We start from the raw sequence: 22,596 nt of genomic DNA, 5'->3' as shown, positions 1-22,596 counted from the left end.
TATGTTTCTTTTTGGTGCTGCTGTGCAATGCCTTTTTACATCTAAACATAGCAATATGCATTTTTGCCAAAAAGTTCAACTTTTGTTTCATCTTTCCACAGAATTTTGTCCCTGAAGCATCGTAGAATATCCAGGTGGTCTTTTGCAAACTTGAGATGTACATCAATGTTTTTTTGGAGAGCAATAGTTTCCTCTGTTGTGTCCTTCCATGAACACCATTCTTGTTCAGAGTTTTCTTATAGTTGACCCATGAACAAAGACTTTAGCAAGTTCTAGAGATTTCTGCAGGTCTTTTGCTGTTACCCTTGGCTTCTATTTCACATCCTTCAGCATTGTAAGTGTGCTCTTGGTGTGATCTTTGCAGGATACCCACACCTAGGGGGAGTGGACTGATGAACACTCCTGTCTTTAGAAGCCTTTTCCAGCTTCATGCATCTCTACAGTTCTTTTTCTGCGGTCCTCTAAAAGTTGTTTTGATCGAGGCATGGTGCACATAAACAGATCTTTCCAGAGAAGAGCAGGCTCTGTCAGTAATCTGACTTCGTGTGTATTTTTTGTAGGACCATAAGACCATAAGATATAGGAGCAGAACTAGGCCATTCGGCCCATCGAGTCTGCTCTGCCATTCAATTATGGGCTGATCCAATTCTTCCAGTCATCCCAACTCCCCTGCCTTCCCCCGACACCCTTTGATGCCCTGGCTAATCAAGAACCTATCTATTTCTGCCTTAAAGACACCCAATGACTTGGCCTCCACAACTGCTTGTGGCAACAAATTCCACAGATTTACCACCCTCTGACTAGAGTAATTTTTCCACATCTGAGTTCTAAGAGGACATCCTTCAGTCCTGAAGTCGTGCCTTCTTGTCCTAGAATCCCCTGTTATGGGAAATAACTTTGCAATATCTAATCTATTCAGGCCTTTTAACATTCGGAATGTTTCTATGAGATCCCCCCTCATTCTCCTGAACTCCAGGGAATACAGCCCAAGAGCTGTCAGGCGTTCCTCCTATGGAAACCCTTTCATCCGTGGAATCATTCTCGTGAATCTTCTCTGAATCCTCTCCAATATCAATATATCCTTTCTAAAATAAGGAGCCCAAAACTGCACACAGTACTCCAAGTGTGATCTCATGAGTGCCTTATAGAGCCTCAACATCACAACCCTGCTCTTATATTCTATACCTCTAGAAATGAATGCCAACATTGCATTTGTCTTCTTCACAACCAACTCAACTTGGAGGTTAACCTTTAGGGTATCTTGCACAAGGACTCCCAAATCGCTTTGCATCTCTGCATTTTGAATTCTCTCCTCATCTAAATAATAGTCTGCCCGTTTCTTTATTCCACCTCCGTGATGTCATCCCTAACAATCGGTTCCAACAACTTCCCAACCACTGATGTCAGGCTAACAGGTCTATAGTTTCCTTTCTGCTGCCTCCCACCCTTCTTAAATAGTGCAGTAACATTTGAAATTTTCCAGTCATCCGGTACAATACCAGAATCTATCGATTCTTGGAAGATCATCGTTACACAATCTCTCGCGTTACTTCCTTCAAAACCCTAGGGTGCATTCCATCAAGTCCAAGAGTTTTATCCAACCTCAAACCATTAAGCTTCCTGAGCACCTTCTCAGTCATAATTTTCACTGCACAAACCTCACTAACCTGACACTCTTGAATGTGCAGTATATTGCTGGAGTTGTACTTAGAACACAAAAAGGTAAAGGTAACTTGAAAAAGATGCAAGTTGTAAGTTATAAAAGAATATTAAAATAGTAAGTGAATTTCATTATGGAATTGTATCAACATTGGACATTAAATGTGCAGTTAAATGGTGAAAAAGCTGGAAACACTGTCACTGTTAGAAGAAACAGAGATTTATAAGCATAGTGAATACCAAAAATGAGTGAAACCTTTGGCCTAATAACCTAACGTTAGTCCTTTTTCAAGAAAGGTAGTAAGAGAAGCAAAACTACACCATTCCTTCTGAGCTGCATGGAGACTGGCCGGGCAGTAACTGAAATGCTCCTGTGCACATAGCCCATGCTGCCACGCAGCTGGAACTTTCATTTGTATAATGTTTTATTAAAGTGCCACACACTTTTCAGGCCATGTAAAAATTTCCTGCTCAGAGCTATAGTTGGTTCGTGCAGTCCAAAAAAAATAAGAGAGAACGTTGGCATGGCTTTGTAAGGAGCAGGTGATGCTCCATGAGGCTGATGGAATGTTTAGTGGAACCAACAGAACAAATTGATGAAGGTAGAGTGTGGTGTATATGGATTGTAGTAAGGTGTTTGACAAGTTTCCTCAAGGTCGGCTCATAGAAACAGTCAGGAGGAATGGGATCCAGAAAACTTGGCTGGGTAGATTCAGAATCAGCTTACCCACAGAAAGCAAAGGGGCAGCATATTCTACCTGGAGGCCAATCACTAGTGGTGTTGTGCAGGGATCTGTTCTGTGACCTCTGTTCTTGGGGGTGGTTAAGAACATGAATGTTGTTGGCCTTCATTAGTGCAACTCTATAACATTCTGTTTAGACCATACATGGAGTATTGTGTTTAGTTCTGGTTGCCTCATTACAGGAAGGATATGGAAGCTTTAGGGAGGGTGCAGAGCAGATTTACCAGGATGCTGCCCGGATTAGAGAGCATGCATTATGTGGATAGGTTGATTGAGCTAGGGATTTCTCTTTGGAGTGGAGGGGGATGAGAAATGACTTGACAGAGGTGTTTAAGACTATAAGAGGCATAGATAGAGTGGTATTTGAATAAACACTAGAAGAGCAAGAAGCCTCAAGGAAATTTACTTAAGAGCTGGGAAGTGGGAATTACCTAGCTACCTGATATTTTGGGCACACTGTTGCAAATGTTGGCCATTCAATGATTTTATTCCTGTTTGTATCTGCACTTAAAAGACTGAAGTCTTTTATTGTTATATGGAAGAATAATGAGCAATCACCAAAAGGATCGGTGCAAAAAGCTTGTCATGACGGCACCCCAATGACTCCACCAGGAGTTAAGGGCAAACACACACACACACACACACACACACACACACACACACACACACACACACACACACACACACACACACACACACACACACACACACACACACACACACATTAAAAATAGTGCAAAACAAAAAGTAATATATATTTTTAGAAAGTGAGGTAGTGTTCATGTGCTCAATGTCTATTTAGGAATTGGACGGCAGAGGGGAAGAAGCTGTTCCTGAATCTCTGAGTATGTGCCTGCAGGCTTCTGTATCTCCTTCCCGATGGTAACAATAAGAAGAGGGCATGGCCTGGGTGATCAGGGTCCTTAATAATGGATGTCGCTTTTCTGAGACATCGCCCTTTGCAGATGCCTTGGATACTAGGGAGGCTAGTACCCAAGATGGAAGTGACTAATTTTATAATTTTCTGTAGCTTCTTTCAGTCCTGTGCAGTAGTCACCCCCTCCCTCATACCAGACAGTGATGCAATCTGTCAGAATGCTCTCCACAGTATATCAATAAAATGTTTTGAGTGTTTTAGTTGACAAACCAAATCTCAACAAACTCTTAATGAAAGCTAGCTTCTGTCTTGTCTTCCTTATAGCTGCATTAATATGATGGGACCAAGTTAGGTCCTCAGAGATCTTGACACCCAGGAACTTGAAATTGCTCACTCTCCCCACTTGTTTCCTCTATGAAAGATTGGTTCATTTAAATATGATGGATCTGAAACATGAACTGTATTTCTCTCTCTGCAGATGCTGTCTGGCCTGCTGTGTGATTTAGGGAGTTTATGTTAAAGGACTGTTTTAATAGTCAAAATAATGAAGCCCTTTAATATAGCTGATGGTGATATTTCCACTGTGATGTTAGTGAGTGACTGAAGGAAAAGATGACTGACAAAAGAAGTTTGTTTGTAGGTAGGGAGTTCAACAAAGAAATAATATTTGTAAGTTAGGCCAGGCAGCATCTATAGGGAAAAGAATTGGCGACGTCTCGACCTGAAACCTCGACAGTGCTTCTCCCTATAGATGCTGCCTGGCCTGCTGCGTTCCACCAGCATTTTGTGTGAGTTGCTTGAATTTCCAGCATCTGCAGATTTCCTGGTGTTTGCATTTGTAAATTAGTATATAATTACAATATGCTGCAATGATGCCAAATGCACTATCTCTATTGTCGGTGGCAGCAAGTCCAATTATAACAAATGGAGCCAATATACATACAAAACAGAGTGTCTGCATAAATGTGGATAGGGGATTGGTTTTAAATGGATACTTCTCTTAGCAAAAGTTTGCTCAGGTATTTTTGTGGTTCAATGAATATGCTCCATAACTTCATCCTACCTTGGTCACCAATCAGCTCTGAGGGTAGAAGCAAACTTGAGAAACTGTATCACCTACTCCCTTTCTCATAATACAGGTTCAAAACCTACTTTACTTTGATAAAATGAAAAAAGAGGTAAGCTATTTCTATTGGGGGAAGGGGTAGTTATGAAAGGACATAATTATAAAGTATTGTATTCAAATATACTATATTTTAGCTATGGAATTAACTAAATGTATAAGCAGATTCAATTAAAAAATCCTAAAGGAATATGTAAAAAAGGAAGAACTGTGGAAAGGCTGGATAATTATAAAGCTTTTTCAATGAAATAGTATTGACATAATGGGCCAATTATGAGCTTTGATTTATGAAATTCCCCCATGGCTTGAGATGCTGAATCTCCATCATCACAACTACTCCACCAATACTGGGCATTCTCGCCCCTCTTCTAAGGAGCTTACAAGCTACTTCTTTAGATCAAACTTTTGCTTACTTATTAGTATTAAGTTAATTGGCGATATGTTATCTACTATTGTTCTATTGAAAAGTTTGAAATATTTTAATGTTTGGAATACATTATTTAACATACATGTTGTTTTTGCAAATTATATCTTCCAAAATAACGTATCATTTCATTTCTATTATAATAATGACCTGCAGTCTGTAAAAGTAGAAGTCGAAGTAGGGAGAAAAGTGATTTAAATGTTGAAATTTACCAGCGTGTTCAAATGTTAATAACAACTCAGAACCTGGCACACATGTCTAACTCTTTTTAACATCCTAAACAATAATGTAATATAGACTGTGAAGACAGAATATTACTTGACATCAGGGGTCATTTCGACACTTGGGAATTAATCCTGATCAGGAAGAAAATAAGCTGGTAACCGCGAATGACACACGAAAAATAAACCAGACGTAAATTAAAATATCAATATATAGCGTTCCTTTAAATTTATGATTAAATTGTTTAGAATATTGTAATGCCTTAGTCTGAAACGATATGCATGATTTATGAAGAGGTAGGTCTTAAGGTACGTTGTAATTGCGCCCTCCCCCCCACCCCCCGAAGGCTGCTCTATATTTATGAGACTAGCAAATTGGCGCTGTCCGAGGTACTGAAACTGGTTCTTGCAAATCTTTCACCGACTGTTTTCATGCGGCCGCTTGCCATTCGGGTTGGCTGAGCTTTGTTTTCACACAGCATAACTGAAGATCTCCGGATAGAAGTGGCAAAGGCAAGCCGTGTATGCCGGTGTAACCCCAATGGAGAAACTTTTACTTCAACTGAATAATTCCAACATCCATAATAGTAGCAATGAGGACACCCAACTGGACGGAGGATATCAAAACACCGATCCCAAACAGTTGAACATAGTGATCCCGCTGATTTTAGCCGCTATCTGTTTGGTCGGTTTTGCTGGAAATGTCCTAATTATTGCAGTTTTGGTCACGAATGCAAGGAAAGGTCGAACTTCGATGATAAATTCGTTAATACTCAACATGAGCGTGGCTGACCTCTTTATTATGTTGTTCTGCGTCCCTTTCAGGGCCATTGCTTACTCCAAGCCTTTCTGGACTCTTGGCTGGTTCATTTGCAAGACGGCAGATTGGTTTTTCCAGAGCTGCTTGGCCGCAAAAAGTTTCACCTTAGCTGTGCTGGCCAAAGCTTGTTTCATGTACGTGTCGCATCCGTCCAAACAAGTCCAAATCAAGCATCGGAGAGTGGCCCTGGTCATCACCTCTATCTGGGCGCTGGCGTTTATACTCTCGGTACCGCACTCGCTCTTTGTAACTATCAGCCATGAATCTGAGATGATGTGCATTCTTGACTGGCCTGAAATTGCGTCCAATTTTCTGGCAGTTTTTACAAAGTTGTACCCTATGTTGGTTTACTGTCTTCCTGTGGCTTGTACTTTCACTTATCACTGGAAAGCTTTCAGAAAGTGCAAACGACGAGGAGCCAAAAATCAGAGCTTGCGGTATCAGATCAGAGGGCGGCGACTGACCGCTATGCTCTTTGGAGTCAGCTTGGCCTTCGCTGCCATGTGCGTCCCTGAGTGGCTGCTGTGGCTTTGGATCCGACACATCCAGAAGGACGACCCCTCGCCACCCGCAGCTTTCATCGTGTTCTCGCACGTCCTGGTCTTCAGCATCTCTCCAGTCAACCCACTTATCTTCGTCTCGATGTCTGAAGAGTTCAAAGAAGGTTTCACGGGTCTGTGGAAAAGGCTTATCTCCAGCAAGCCACGGACATCTCCGAGTCTCTCCGGTAGCCAACCCCAGGAGACCAGGTCAGAGAGTATTCCGGAAAACCGACAACAGTGCCAGAAGGAGAAAGCTGTTCAAGTTCCAGACCATGAAGCCGCTCAAGAAAAAACAGAGAGCCCCACGAATAAAACGGCCAACATCGTCCTGTCCGATATGGAACAGTTTTGGCACGACAGACAAAACGCGGCGGCCAGTGTGGAAGAAGACCCAGTTCCCTGGGAACATCAGAGTGGAGCAGACCCTCCACTCCCTGAGGCCGGTAGAAAGATGTGAACCAGGAGAATGGGGCATTAGAAGTTTTGGGAAGGAACTGGGGTAGGATTAAAACGATATATTAACGCATATTTACTAGGAATCAAAATACTCTTTCAACTGAGATAGGGAGGGGTGGGCTTTGAAATGAAATTCTATAAAGCAGCAAAGCTATGTCTAATATCGAAATTAATTTTCCAAATGCCTTTACTTAGTTGTGTTTTCCAGGACTGTTGCCCTGGTTAAAGAACTGATTTTAGGCTAACGAAGCATTTGTGTCTGCGAGTCGAAGTTGTTCCTGCGTGTAGGGGTAGGAATATGCAGCAAATTATAACATATAAACATGTCTCCCAGTGAAGCATTTGACGCAGATTAGCCAAGAAATAATTGAATGGTAAACCGACTCCAGGGGCTGAGCGATCCTCTCCTAGATAGCCATGGGATAAGGAAATAGAGAGTTTTACATACAGGGTTTGTGTGTTAATCGTGTCCGTCTGCATTGCTCACGCTCCAACTGTAATTATTTCTTTGCCAATTTAATCTTACAATGGATCATCACCTCTTGGACTTTCTGTTTCTACTTTGAACTGAATTTCGACGCTGTAAGGTTGTGAAATTACCCACGACACAGTATCTCGTGGTTGCTGTTAAATGTCTAGTTCGGGTTTATGTACAAAGACTGAAATATTTCGCGTTTTAATTATCAAAAGACTAATATACGACTGTGGTGGGTATGTGCGAGCATCAGTGAACTATTTAACGTGTTCTGCCTTTAGAAAGCAGCCTTTTTTCTCGTAAACCTCTGTGGTAAATATATCACGAATTTATATCTTAGCCAGCGATTGGAATGTCTTGACCCTGGAGTGTTGCCTCCTTCAGTCTTCGTACATTAAAAGGTCTGTTTACTCATCAACGACCGTGATATGGTGCAACTTAAATGCAGTCTGTTTGCATAATTATTTACATGTGTGATGGTGTGCTTAAATGCAATATTGTTGAATATGAAGCGATCGATGTTTAATGCTAACCTGTTCTGCCTCGCTTTATGGATGGAATGTCATGCATTATTTGTTGCGATATGGGTGCAGAAATAAATAGTTCCGCACGTATTGTGTACGAGTAAATTGCCTGATGTAAAATCAATACTTTAGGATTGCTCAAATATCGTAGCCAATTGTGTGAAGTTCTGTTGACTAAATCTCAATAAATGTGCACAGAATGCTCATGTTTTCATGAAATGCCACTGGAAAACCAGGTGAGGTTGCGGATTTGTGCATCGCTCCTTAAGAATGTCTCATAACTTTTTGTTTAAACGGGCAGTAGGATATTCTGTGAGGGACCACATTTCACTTCAGATATTTCACTGAATCAGAGAAGTGAGCTCTGATTGGCAGGCATAGCAATCCACTTGGACATGTATTTCAATGCAGAAAGAGAAATTGTAAAGTCGTCACTGCTGTATAAGCTGAAAATTGTCCAGAAGATGTAATCACGGCATTTCAAACAGGGCAAACCTGGAGGTAGCAGGGAACAAATTTGGTGTTCTCATTTTACAGTAACAAAAATCACAATAACATTAAATTCAGCAGAGATAATTTCCCTGTTCCAATTAGCAGTGCCTATAAAAGTATTCACCCCCCCCCCCCCCTAATTGATTGCATAAGTATTCACCTTCTTCAAATCAGTTTTAGTAGATGCACCTTTGGCAGCAATTACAGCCTTGAGTCTGTGTGGATAGATCTCTATCAGATTTGCACATCTGGACACTGCAATTGTTCCCCATTCTTATTTACAAACCTGCGTACGCTCTGTCAGATTGCATGGGTATCGTGAGTGAAAAGCTCTTTTCACGTCCAGCCACAAATTCGCAATTGGATTGAGGTCTAGACTCTGGCTTGGCTCTTGCATGACATTAACTTTGTTGTTTTTAAGCCATTCCTGTGTAGCTTTGGCTTTATGCTTGGGGTCATTGCCTTGCTGAAAAACAAGTTTTCTCCCAGATTGCAGTTCTGCATCAGGTTTTCCTCCAGGATTTCCCTGTATTTTGCTACATTCATTTTACCCTCTACCTTCACAAGCCTTCCGGGGCCTGCTGCAGTGAAGCATTCCCACAGCATGTAGCAGCCACCACCATGCTTCGCGGTGGGGATTGTGTGTTTTTTTTTATTATGTGTGCGTTTGGCTTATGCCAAACATAGCGTTTAATCTGATAGCCAAAAAGTTTAGTTTAGTTTTCATCTGATCATAGAACCTTCTCCCAACTGACTTCAGAGTCTCTCACATGCCTTCTGGCAAATTCCAGCTGAGATTTTATGAGTTGTTTTTTCAACAGTGGCTTTCTCTTTGTCACTCTCCCATAAAGCTGTGACTGGTGAAGCACCTGGGCAACAGTTATTGTATGTGCATTCTCTCCCATCTCAGCCACTGAAGCTTGTAACTCCTCCAGGCTTGTCAAAGATCTCTTGATGGCCTCCTTCACTAGTCCCCTTTTTGCACAGTCACTCAATTTTTGAGGACAGATTTACAGCTCTGTCATGTTCTTTTTATTTCTTAGTGATTGACCTATCTGTACTCCAAGGGATAGTCAGTGACTTGGAAATTTTCTTGTATTCATCTCTTGACTTGTGGTTTTTAATTCTTCATGGTGTAGATTTTGCCAGGATACAAACTCACCAGCAGTTGGACCTTCCAGATACAGGTGCATTTTTACTACAATCAATTGAAACACCTTAACTCTATTCAATTCTCCAAAAACAGATCTTGATTTAATTAGGTGACTTCTAAAACCAATTGGCTACACCAGTGATAATTTGGTGGGTCATATTAAAGGGGGTGAATACTTATGTAATCAATTATTTTGTGTTTTATATTTGTAATTAAGTTAGATCACTTTGCAGAGATCCATTTTTGCTTTGACACCAGAGCCTTTTTCTGTTGATCAGTGTCAATAAAGCCAAATTAAATCCACTATGATTCAATATTGTATAAAACAATAAAATATGAAAACTTCCAGGGGGAGGGTGAATACTTTTGATAGCCACTGTAGATGTTTAATGTTCAGTCTTAGCACCCTGTTGCAGTTATTTTTTTTTGTCCTTCAGAGGAATTCCCCTTTTGTCTTTTTGAGCATTTGCATAATAGCCATAGTACATGTTTTAGTTTTATGTTTCCATAAGATATAAGAGCAGAATTAGGCAATTCAAACAATGAATTTTGCTCCACCATTTCATCATGGCTGATCTGTTTCCCTCTCAGCCCCAATCTTCTGCCTTCTCCCAAATCCCTTCATACACTAACTACTCAACCTCTGCCTTAAATACTTTTTTTTCGATTCCTGATCTGCGGTAACCTATGCACATCCTCCTGTATACTTTAAATCTAGATTACTTATAACTAATACAATGTAAATGCTATGTAAATAGTTGTTATACTGTATTGTTTAGGGAATAATGACAAGAAAACAAGTCCGTACATGTTCAAACAACAAGTGCTGGAGTGAGAACTTCTGGGTATTCTCGATCCGCGGTTGGTTGAATCCGCACGTGTGGAACCTGTGGATAAGGAGGGTCGCCTCCTTATTATGTGTACGTAATGACTTGGCCTTTGCAGCTGCCTATGGCAATAATTTCCACAGATTCACCACTCACTGGCTAAAGAAACTCCTCATTTCTATTCAAAATGGATGTCTATTCCAGGAATTCCCAACCTTTTTAATGTCATGGACTCCTGCCATTAACTGAGGCTGTCCTCTGGTTATAGACTCCCCCACCATAGGAAACATTCCTGCCACATTCACTCGATCAAGACCTTTCAACGGTTGATCAGTTTGAACAAGACCTCTCCTTATTCTTCTGAATTCCAGTGAGTACAGGCCCAGAGCCATCAAACTCTCCTCCTATAAGCTTTTCAATCCAGAATAATTTTCATGAACCTCCTTTGAACCTTCTCCATCGTCAGCACATCCTTTCTAAGAGGCCCAAAACTACTCATGATACACCAACATTACATCCTTGCTTACATATTCTAGTCCTGCCGAAATGAATGCAAACATTGCATTTGCCTTCCTCACCACTGACTCACCCTGCAAATTAATCTTTAGAGAATCCTGCACAAGAACTCCCAAATCCCTTTGCACCTCAGATTTTTGAATTTTCTCCCGTTAGAAAATAGTCTATGCTTTTATTCCTTTTACCAAAGTGCGTGACCATACACTTCACAATGCCATATTCCAGTTTATCAACTTTTTGCCCATTCTCCTAATCTAGCTAAGTCCTCTGTAACCTCTTTGCTTTCTCAACACACCTGCCCCTCTACCCGTTTTCATTTCATCCACAAACTTATCCAAAAAGCCATCAAATTCCTTCATCCAAATCACTTACATATAATGTAAAAAGCAGGCCTGACACAGACCCCCAGTTAACACCAGTCACCGATATCCAACCAGAAAAGGCTCCTTTTATTCTCACTCTGCCTCCTGCCAATCAGCCAATGTTCTATCCATGTGAATATCTTTCCTGTAATAGCATGGGCTCTTAACTGTTTAGCAGCCTCATGAGTGGCACCTTGTCAAAGGCCTTCTGAAAATTCAGTGCATAACATCCACCAGTTCTCCTTTGTCAATTCTGCTTGTTATATTTTCAAAGAATTCCAACAATTTTGTCAGGCAGATTTTCCCTCAAAGAAACCATGCTGACTTCAGCCTATTTTATAATGTGCCTCCAAGTACCCCAAAAAATCCTTAACAATCAACTCCAACATTTTCTCAACCACTGAAGTTAGACTAACTGGCCTGTAATTTCATTTCTTCTGCCTCTCCCCTTTTGAAGAGTGAAGTGACATTTGCAATTTTCCAGCCCCCTGGAACCATGCACAATTTATTGATTCTTGAATCATTACTAATGTTCTCCACAATCTCTTCAACCACCTCTTTCAGTTTCCCAAGTACTTCCTCCCTAGTATTGGCAACTTCACTCACTTCTACCCTGACACTCAAACTTCTGGCATAATGCTCAGTGAAGACTGATTCAAAATACTTATTCAGTTTGCTCGCCACTTCTTTGGCCAGATCCTCCATCATGCCTCTGTAATTCCCTTTATTCCACCTGAATACTGATTTTACCTTCTTCTCAAACTGCAGGCTGAATTCTATCACTCTATGATCACTTCCCCCTACCTTGAAGCTCTCTAATCAATTCCAGTTTATTGAACAATACCCAATGCAGAACAGCTGACCCCCAGGGCTCTATCATGATCTGCTCTAAAAAGTCATCACTTAGGCATTCTACATTCTCTTGGGATCCAACACCAACTGTTTTTCCCAATATATCTGCATATCGAAATACCCCATGACTATCATAACATTGCCCTTCTGACATACATTTTCCATGCCTGTGTAATTTGTGAACCACATCTTTGCTACTTTCGGTGGTCTGTGTACAACTCCCACCCATCAGGGTCATTTTACTCTTGCAGTTCCTTAGCTCTCCCCACAACAATTCCAACACCTTCTGACCCTACGTCACCTCTTTCTAATGATTTGATTTCATTTTTAATTAAACCAACTGACTCACCCTATCCACTCTGCCTACCTGCGTGTTCTTTCAACACAATGCTGGAAGTAAATTCCTTGCATAGGTACTTGGCGATTAAAGTCTGATTCTGATGTGTACCCTTTCATGTTAAGCTCCCTACTACAATCTTCTTTCAGCCACAATTCAGTGATGCTCACAATGTCATACCTGCCCATCTAACTGTGCTACAAGTTCATCTACCTTATTCCTTATAGTGCGTGCAGTTGATTATAACACCTTCAGTCCTGTATTCATCACCCTTTCTGGACCTTTGCTACTTTTTTCACCTTAAGAATCACTTTGGTTGCCAATAATTCTACTATGGCTGCAGAAAAAGAATTCTTAAGGATAAGTATAACCCTTTGGAAATTTTAAATATTGTTTTGCAGACAGTATCAGATATAAGCAAGTAACAGTTCAACTCTGAAATCCACTGGACAGATTTCTAAGTACTCAATGACATCTGCAGTGTTAATGTGCATTCTGATGTCACTGCTTAGAGAACTAAGCATTATATTACCTGTAGTACAGTACAGAAACAGGCCATTCAGCCCACCTCATCTATGCCAACCATCATGTAACCTTTTCCAACTTTTAAGTTGGGTGTTCTAATGCTGTAATTAGCCAGGGCAGTAGTTAAAATGTCTTATTTGATGGATATACTTTTAAGTTTCTTCAGGCCAAGAGGTACAATTTAATCCTATACTGCTTACATAGTATTATGCCAACTGCTTAAAGTGTTTCAAGACTTAGGACCTGGAGACTCTCAAATCACAATGACACATGTGTACTCAGCTCAAGAGTCAATTGTTACTTCAACTTTCAGGTTGATTACCCCTAAAAATCTGAAAGATGTACAACTGATAAACTGAATACACTTTCTTGCCATATTTCCTGACAACATAAATTCAAAGACCAAATAACATGCTGGCTCAAGAGTACTGACATTTCCCTCCTAATTTCATTTGTAACCTCTTCTCCATACATTCCCATCAATTTCACCACCCACCAAGGGGCAACTTGCAGCAGCAAATTAACCTGCCTATGAAGTGGGAGGAAATTAGAGTCAACATCATGGGCTGAAGGGCCTGTATTGTGTTATATATATGGAGAATGTACAAACTACATATGGACAGCAATGGAGGTCAGGAGTGTACTCAAGTCTCTGGAGTTGAAGCAGTGGCTCCACTAGCTACAGCACTGTGCTGTCTTTTACTAAATCACTGGAAAAGAAAAATCACTAACTCATGAGACTCAGCACTTCCAACCTTGCTTAAAGTAGCTTAAATCAACACAAAGCAAAATGCATTCCAAAACTTAGAAAAAAGATGGTTTATTGCAGTAAACATTTCAACTAGGCAACATTTCCAACACTTTAGTTAATAAAGTCACTTTGGAAACTTACATTTAAACACAAGTAAAAGCTTAAATGTTACAAACAAAACCCTTTTGAGATCAGTGACTGACTTTGAAAATTACTGGTAACTAAATGCTAGTTTTTACAGAGTTGTGTTGTACAGCCATTTGTTTGGACTAACGACCATGCTGCAGGTAATACATCAGCTGTACTTTTCTTTTAAAAAATGTTCTTATTTTACACAACTGAATGATGAGTCAAAGCTTCCACTTCAACATGATGACAAGCTGGTACAAATGTGTCCATACTATATACAAAACTGGACAAAGCAGACACATTAATACTGCACAAACGTTGTGAAGTCTGGCAGATGGCTCATGCACAAGTCTCAGTTGATGGGGAGCCTACTCATGCTCAGGAGATTTTTTTGGTGTTATTTCGCTGATCGCCTGGTTGGCTCTGAAGCAGTAGGAGGTGGGGGAGGGCCCCGCCGATCAAGGTCATCGATGTAGGCCATAATAAGCTTGCGTCTTTCCTCTGGCACACACTCTAGCACTAAGTAACGCTTGTCATTCTGAAGGATCCTTTCGATGTCTTTCAAATGCTGATCTGATTCATGCAATAATTTCTTTGATCTGAGGGAGAAAAATAAAACTCAACATTCTGATTTGCAGCATATGGTGCAAACTATTAAATGAAAAGCCATTCAATAAAAATATGATGTGCATCACAGATGATTCTAATCTTCAAAATTGTGAACACACAGGTTGCTAAATTAACCAGAATTATTCAGTTGTGCTGTGGTCCTAGAAATCTTTGTAAAATGCTCATATTGTTACTGTTCACCTATAGCATGAGGGACAGCAGACCAGACCATCCTTGCCCAAAACTCAGCACTAAAGCGGAAACACACTCAGCTGTATTCCGATCTATTGAGCTGCATTAGAAGTTCTAATCTGATTCTCTTACCAACTTTACTCCCCAATATCACAATGTCATAACATGAGCAAAATCAGAAAACAATCACATCCTGTCCACAACCTGCTCCACAACCTGCTCCACATAATCAAAATCACCTTTCAAGCCCTCTATTACCTCAGTGTAGCCAGACTAGTTTTCTTACCATCCTGTCCCATAAAAGCATACAACTAAGAACAAAGCTATCTTCATTGATACTACCACGGTACTAAGTACATTTCCTTTTCCTGATAACTTGAATCAGAATCAGGTTTATTACCAGATATATGTTTGGTAGGAGAAATAAACAGGCAGACTATTATTTAAGTGGGGAGAGAATTCAAAGTTCTGAGATGCAACGGGACTTGGGAGTCCTCGTGCAGGATACCCTTAAGGTTAACCTACAGGTTGAGTCGGTGGTGAAGAAGGCGAATGCAATGTTGGCATTCATTTCTAGAGGAATAGAGTATAGGAGCAGGGATGTGATGTTGAGGCTGTATAAGGCAGTGGTAAGACCTCACTTGGAGTACTGTGTGCAGTTTTGGGCTCCTTATTTAAGAAAGGATGTGCTGAGGTTAGATAGGGTTCAGAGAAGATTCACTAGAATGATTCCGAGAATAAGAGGGTTAACATATGAGGAACATTTGACCGCTCTTGGACTGTATTCCTTGGAGTTTAGAAGAATCAGGGATGACTTCATACAAACCCCATTTCCAGAAAAGTTGGGATATTTTCCAAAATGCAATAAAAACAAAAATCTGTGATATGTTAATTCACATGAACCTTTATTTAACTGACAAAAGTACAAAGAAAAGATTTTCAATAGTTTTACTGACCAACTTACCGTAGATTCCGGATTATAAGCCGCTACTTTTTTCCCACATTTTGAACAGCTTTGAACTCTGCGGCCTTTAATCCGGAGCGGCTAATACATGGTTTTTTTTCATGCCGCCTCGTAAACATTTTGCCTCGTAACAGTAGACCAATGAAATTGTACGATAAATCAAGCGCACTTTCACAATTAAATTATTGTAAATCAGTCATTTGTACTCACCCTCATCAACATGGAAAATACTCGAAGAAAAGCAAGACCCGAGCGCGTCAGACCCGATTAGACCCGATCGCGTTACGCAAGCGCGTCAGACCCGATTAGACCCGATCGCGTTACGCAAGCGCGTCAGACCCAATTAGACCCGATCGCGTTACGCAAGCGCGTCAGACCCGATTAGACCCGATCGCGTTACGCAAGCGCGTCAGACCCGATTAGACCCGATTAGACCCGATCGCGTTACGCAAGCACGTCAGACCCGATTAGACCCGATCACGTTACGCAAGCGCGTCAGACCCAATTAGACCCGATCGCGTTACGCAAGCGCGTCAGACCCGATTAGACCCGATCGCGTTACGCAAGCGCGTCAGACCCGATTAGACCCGATTAGACCCGATCGCGTTACGCAAGCACGTCAGACCCGATTAGACCCGATCGCGTTACGCAAGCGCGTCAGACCCGATTAGACCCGATCGCGTTACGCAAGCGCGTCAGACCCGATTAGACCTGATTAGACCCGATCGCGTTACGCAAGCGCATCAGACCCGATTAGACCCGATCGCGTTACGCAAGCGCGTCAGACCCAATTAGACCCGATCGCGTTACGCAAGCGCGTCAGACCCGATTAGACCCGATCGCGTTACGCAAGCGCGTCAGACCCGATTAGACCCGATCGCGTTACGCAAGCACGTCAGACCCGATTAGACCCGATCGCGTTACGCAAGCGCGTCAGACCCGAGCGAAAACGCTGCTTTTAAGTTAAAGGCGATCAATAACTTTTCCTGGTAGGCTGCAGTCTATATATTTTTACCAGTCGCTAGGAGATATTGGAATGTTGTTCGTGCTGTTCAGTAAAAAAGTATATGCAACGTAATTTGTGTTACCGATACGTATGTATATTTAAAAGTAGCGGTGCGGCCTAAAATCCGGTGCGGCCTTTACAATTAAAAAATTGATTTTATTTCTAAAATTAGAGCCAGCGGCTTTTAATCAGGTGCGCTCTGTAGTCCGGAATCTACGGTAATTGTATTTTGTAAATATACACAAATTTAGAATTTGATGGCTGCAACACACTCAACAAAAGTTGGGACAGAGTTAAAATAAGATTGAAAAGTGCACAGAATATTCAAGTAACACCGGTTTGGAAGTCTCCACATTAAGCAGGCTAATTGGTAGCAGGTGAGGTATCATGACTGGGTATAAAAGTAGCGTCCATCAAAGGCTCAGTCTTTGCAAGCAAGGATTGGTCGTGGCTCACCCCTTTGTGCCAAAATTCGTGAGAGAATTGTTAGTTCAAAAGGAACATTTCCCAACGCAAGATTGCAGAGAATTTAGGTCTTTCAACATCTACAGTACATAATATTGTGAAAAGATTCAGAGAATTCAGACACATCTCAGTGCGTAAAGGGCAAGGTCAGAAACCACTGATCTTTGAGCCCTCAGGTGGCACTGCCTAAGAAACCGTCATGCTACTGTGACAATTATAGCCACCTGGGCTCAGGAGTACTTCGGAAAACCATTGTCACTTAATACAATCCATCGCTACATCCAGAAATGCAACTTGAAGCTGTATTACGCAAGGAGGAAGCTGTACATCAACTCTATGCAGAAACGCCGGCGAATTCTCTGGGCCCGAGCTCATCTCAGATGGACCGAAAGACTGGAACCATGTGCTGTGGTCAGATGAGTCCACATTTCAGATAGTTTTCGGAAAAAACGGGCGTCGAGTTCTCCGTGCCAAAGATGAAAATGACCATCCTGATTGTTATCAGCGAAAGGTGCAAAAGCCAGCATCTGTGATGGTATGGGGGTGCATCAGTGCCCACGGCATGGGTGAGTTGCATGTATGTGAAGTTACCATTGACTCTGAGGCATATATTAGGATTTTAGAGAAACATATGTTGCCATTAAGGCGACATCTCTTCCCGGGACATCCATGCTTATTTCAGCAGGACAATGCCAGACCACATTCTGCACGGGCTACATGTAGATACACAGTGCATGTGCTTGACTGGCCTGCTGCCAGTCCAGATCTATCTCCTATTGAAAATGTATGGTGCATCATGAAGAGGAGAATCAGACAATGGAGACCACGGACTGTTGAGCAGCTGAAGTCTTATATCAAGCAAGAATGGACAAAATTTCCAATTGTAAATCTACTACAATTAGTATCCTCAGTTCCAAAACAATTAAAAAGTGTTATTAAAAGGAAAGGTGATTACATCTTTGTTTACAATGGTAAACATGCCTCTGTCCCAACTTTTGTTGAGTGTGTTGCAGCCATCAAATTCTAAATTTGTGTATATTTACAAAATACAATTAAGTTGGTCAGTAAAACTATTCAAAATCTTTTCTTTGTACTTTTATCAGTTAAATAAAGGTTTATGTGAATTAACATAGCACAGATTTTTGTTTTTATTGCATTTTGGAAAATATCCCAACTTTTCTGGAAATGGGGTTTGTAGAAACATTTCGAATGCTGAAAGGCATGGGCAGAGTGGATGTGGCTAAGTTGTTTCCCATGGTGGGGGAGTCTAGTACGAGAGGGCATGACTTAAAGATTGAAGGGCGCCCATTCAGAACCGAGATGCGAAGAAATTTTTTTAGCCAGAGGGTGGTGAATCTATGGAATTTGTTGCGGCAGTGGAGGCCAAGTCATTGGGTGTATTAAGGCAGAGATCGATAGGTATCTGAGTAGCCTGGGCATCAAAGGTTATGGTGAGAAGGTGGGGGAGTGGGACTAAATGGGAGGATGGATCAACTCATGATAAAATGGCGGAGCAGACTCGATGGGCCAAATGGCCTACTTCTGCTTCTTTGTCTTATCGTCTAAAATTAGTTGCTTTGTGGCAGCAGTACACTGCAATAAAATATACATTTACAATAAATAAAAACAAATAAGTAGTGCAAAATGAGAGCACAAATAGCGAGGACTGTTCAGAAATCTAATGGTGAAGGGGAACCAACTGTTATTGTCAGCGAGCTGATGTTATTTCTGATCTGCACTGACAGGGATCTCCCGATGAGGAAGTCAAAGATATATTTGCAAAGAGGTACAGAGTCCCAGAGTTTGAAGCTTACTGGTTAACACTGAGGAGATGACGGTATTGAACACTGAGCTGTAATCAATGAACACTAGTGTGATGTAGACATTGCAGTTGTCTAGAAGGTCCAAACCGAGCAGTTTCCAATCCCATGTTATCAACACTGCACTGACTCTCCACTTTCACTTTTAACAGTAATCCTACTAAACCTTGCCTTAATTCCACCCATTGCCAAAATCCTCAGCTGTGCTTTTGCTACCACCAGACAAATATCAGGGGATACTTGTGTGGAGTTCTGCATGGGTACGTTCCAATCAGACAGGGAAGTTATGGTAGGGTACAGGAACCGTGGCGTACAAAGGCTGTAGTAAATCTAGTCAAGAAAAAAAGAAAAGCTTACGAAAGGTTTAGAGAGCTAGGTAATGTTAGAAATCTAGAAGATTATAAGGCTAACAGGAAGGAGCTTAAGAAGGAAATAAGGAGAGCCAGAAGAGGCCATGAGAAGGCCTTGGCGAGCAGGATTAAGGAAAACCCCAAGGCGTTCTACAAGTATGTGAAGAGCAAGAGGATAAGACGTGAAAGAATAGGACCTATCAAGGTGACAGTGGGAAAGTGTGTATGGAACCGGAGGAAACAGCAGAAGTACTTAATGAATACTTTACTTCAGTATTCACTATGGAAAAGGATCTTGGTGATTGCAGTGATGACTTGCAGCAGACTGAAAAGCTTGAGCATGTAGATATTAAAAAAGAGGATGTACTGGAGCTTTTGGAAATCATCAAGTTGGATAAGTCGCCGGGACCGGATGATATGTACCCCAGGCTACTGTGGGAGACGAGAGAGGAGATTGCTGAGCCTCTGGCGATGATCGTTGCATCGTCAATGGGGACGGGAGGGGTTCCGGAGGATTGGAGGGTTGCGAATGTTGTTCCTTTATTCAAGAAAGGGAGTAGAGATAGCCCAGGAAATTACAGACTAGTGAGTCTTACTTCAGTGGTTGGGAAGTTGATGGAGAAGATCCTGAGAACCAGGATTTATGAATATTTGGAGAGGTATAATATGATTAGCAATAGTCAGCATGGCTTTGTGAAGGGCAGGTCGTGCCTTACGAGCCTAATTGAATGGGCTGCCGGCAATGGTGGGGGAGGCGGATACGATAGGGTCTTTTAAGAAACTTTTGGATAGGTACATGAAGCTTAGAAAAATAGAGGGCTATGGGTAACCCTGGTAATTTCTAAGGTAGGGACATGTTTGGTGCAACTTTGTGGGCTGAAGGACCTGTATTGTGCTGTAGGTTTTCTATGTTTCTAACTATTTTATCACTTCCACAGGCAGTCTATTATCTTCCATGAACAGACTTTGCTGCCCTAGAGTTATACAGCACAATATCCATGTCACCCATTGTACCTACTGTTCTCATTTACCCTCATTAGATCCACAGTTTTTTATCCTTTGGTGATTCAAGTAGTTGCCCAGATCAATTCTCATCCATAGTTTACCTAGTGGTGCATATCGCTTAAAAATTTAAAACACATTTTCTCTCTCTTCAGCATCCCTGCACCCAAACTTCTTTATTTTTCCAGTACTGTAACCATCCAAGGTCTCTGTATTTGTACACCACTAACTTGAACATATCCAATTTTCTACATTCCATCATTAGCTCTATCATTCAACAAATCTCTTGAATTTTGGTCCTCAACCTCTCTACTGTGAAAGCTTCCATTTTGACCAGGAGTCAGCTAAGATTACTCACCTGTAAGTAATAAATTTGGTCTCTTTCAACAACGTTCTAAAGTCTGCTTTGGCTGTGATGTATTTATCCCGAATATATTCTTCAAATTCCCTCTGTTTTTTCTTAAAGAGAGCATAAGCAAGTAAGTACAGGGCTGTACTTGAATGAAAGTGCAAACATTTTGAAAGTTTGCTAGACGTAGTTACCCTATCACTTGACGAGAATTTGATACAGCGAGGATCCTCTTTGATGACTTTTTTCACTTCCTTCCATGTAGAGGTGAGAGTGATCTACATTGCAAAAAGATTAGGTGTTATTAGCAAACTTATATGAAAGCTTTCAGAATAAGCACTGATCCTGAAACCTTAACTTTACCATCACTAATGCTACGTTGTGTGTATTTCAGATTTATAACACCTTTGCATTCTGATGTTTGGCTGTGGAAAATTTTGGTGCACAGAACATTTAGAAAAGCAATCTGTTTTCCTTCAAAATTAAGCTTAGAGAATTGCATAGGTATCAGATTTAGCACTGACCCTCCTCCCCTCCCCCCACCCCATTTGCAGTATTGCCCTTAGTCTAGAAATCTGAACACCCAGAGGATGTTACCCCTGCACCTGGTATGAACTTCAACCCATCACTGGTACTCACGCAACAATGATAAGGTGATCTCATCGCCATGTAGATTGGTGTAAGTGAACTACAGAGACAACATGAACAGGACTTTGAGCAGAAATCTTACAAAGGATAGTGGATTCAGCCCACTACATCACAGATAATGCCCTCCCAACCACTGAGCACATCTACATGAAACATTGCCGTAGGAAAGCAGCATCCATCAAAGACCCTCATCAACCAGGACAAGCACTTTTCTCGCTGCTGCCATCAGGTAGAAGGTACACGAACCTCAGGACTCATACAACCAGGCTCAAGAACAGTTACTACCCCTCAACCATCAGGCTCTTGAACAAAAGGGATAAAACTAATTTAAGGACTCCTTTATCTTATTTTATGCCTCTAATTTATAGTTCTTTATTCAATATCCGCATCTACACAGTTTACAGCTCCTGTTTACAGATCTTGTTTACAGTTATTGTTCTACAGATTTGCTAGGTATGCCTGCAGAAATAAAGAATCTTAGGTTTGTATGTGGTGACATGTATGTACTCTGGTAATAAATTCTACTTTGAACCTGGGTGTTGACTGAGCTAGAGCAGACATGATGAAGCTGTTGTCTTTCTCCCTCGTTACTTGGTAGAGAGTTCAGTCATTTCTGGTCATTGTACTTTTTAGCAGCGAAAATGTTCTGGGTTGGGGACAGCTGTATAACCAAAGTAGATCCATCATTTCCAGCAGGTGGTGATGAGAAGGACTACGGGATCAAGCAGGTATGCAAACACATTGAGCCCAGCAATGGGCCATGCTCTCCACTTGCCCAAACCTGTTCCAAGTGTGGCTCGATCCACATGCAGCCACATGTTATTTGAATCATTTTAACTGGCTCATTCACTGCTGTAAGAGGTTTAGGCTCTGGCTGAAGCATCTCTAAGCTGACCCCTTCTTATTGTTAGTTTTCTGGTGTTCTCATTCCTTGAAATGCACCCTAAATACAAAATTATTTACCTGTGACCCTTATAAATACCAAGTCCTTAAACCAAAACCGTACCATTGGCATTTAATCCCTGCATTGAGGTTTATAACAAGCCTGTATCTGATCTGCAATTTGCACTGCCAAAATTATCAGCAGGCAGCTCTTCGTTCTGATAGAAAGAAAAATTCTGCCACAACAGACATAGAACATCACTGCAGGAGTTCAAGAGTGTAGCTATAGATCCATATTCAGTTGTTAATAACCTCCATGTTAGAAGTGGGTCAATTCATTGATGATGACTCAATGTTTAGCTTCATTAGTGAACTCTCAAGTAATGGTGTGGACTGTTACAACAACAGCCAGACCCCAGTGATAAGTGGCAAGTACTGTTAATGAAATACATGTGACAGGCAGCTTCTAAAATGTCAGACAAAAATATTATTAATAAATGA

The 22,596-nt window shown here is 41.3% G+C and overlaps 2 protein-coding genes across 9 annotated transcripts in view; one reads left to right on the top strand and one right to left on the bottom strand.

The window, feature by feature from the left end:
- The first annotated feature begins 5,588 nt into the window (after positions 1-5,588).
- On the top strand, positions 5,589-7,937 carry gpr151 (G protein-coupled receptor 151). The gene has a single exon (XM_073067035.1). The coding sequence runs from the start codon at positions 5,589-5,591 to the stop codon at positions 6,864-6,866; it is 1,278 nt and encodes a 425-aa protein (XP_072923136.1). The 3' UTR covers positions 6,867-7,937.
- A 5,795-nt stretch (positions 7,938-13,732) lies between these two features.
- The window catches only part of LOC140739521 (transcription elongation regulator 1-like), a 114,828-nt gene continuing 105,964 nt past the window's right edge, over positions 13,733-22,596 (bottom strand). For all 8 annotated transcript variants that reach the window (XM_073067897.1, XM_073067896.1, XM_073067900.1 and 5 more), the window contains 3 exons: positions 20,760-20,843; positions 20,575-20,675; positions 13,733-14,407 (listed from right to left, as the gene is read on the bottom strand). In XM_073067897.1, the coding sequence (XP_072923998.1) occupies positions 14,206-14,407; positions 20,575-20,675; positions 20,760-20,843 (387 nt within the window). In that variant the 3' untranslated portion in view covers positions 13,733-14,205. The remainder of the gene's footprint in view (positions 14,408-20,574; positions 20,676-20,759; positions 20,844-22,596) is intronic.

The sequence above is a fragment of the Hemitrygon akajei genome, chromosome 15 (genome assembly GCF_048418815.1).
Source record: "Hemitrygon akajei chromosome 15, sHemAka1.3, whole genome shotgun sequence".
Taxonomy (NCBI): Eukaryota; Metazoa; Chordata; class Chondrichthyes; order Myliobatiformes; family Dasyatidae; genus Hemitrygon; species Hemitrygon akajei.
Note: the sequence above shows the minus strand (reverse complement) of the source record. Positions and strands in the feature narration are given on the sequence as shown.

Excerpts from the sequence above, each read along its gene's own strand:
- gpr151 (XM_073067035.1), top strand. The coding sequence starts at position 5,589 with ATGGAGAAACTTTTACTTCAACTGAATAATTCCAACATCCATAATAGT.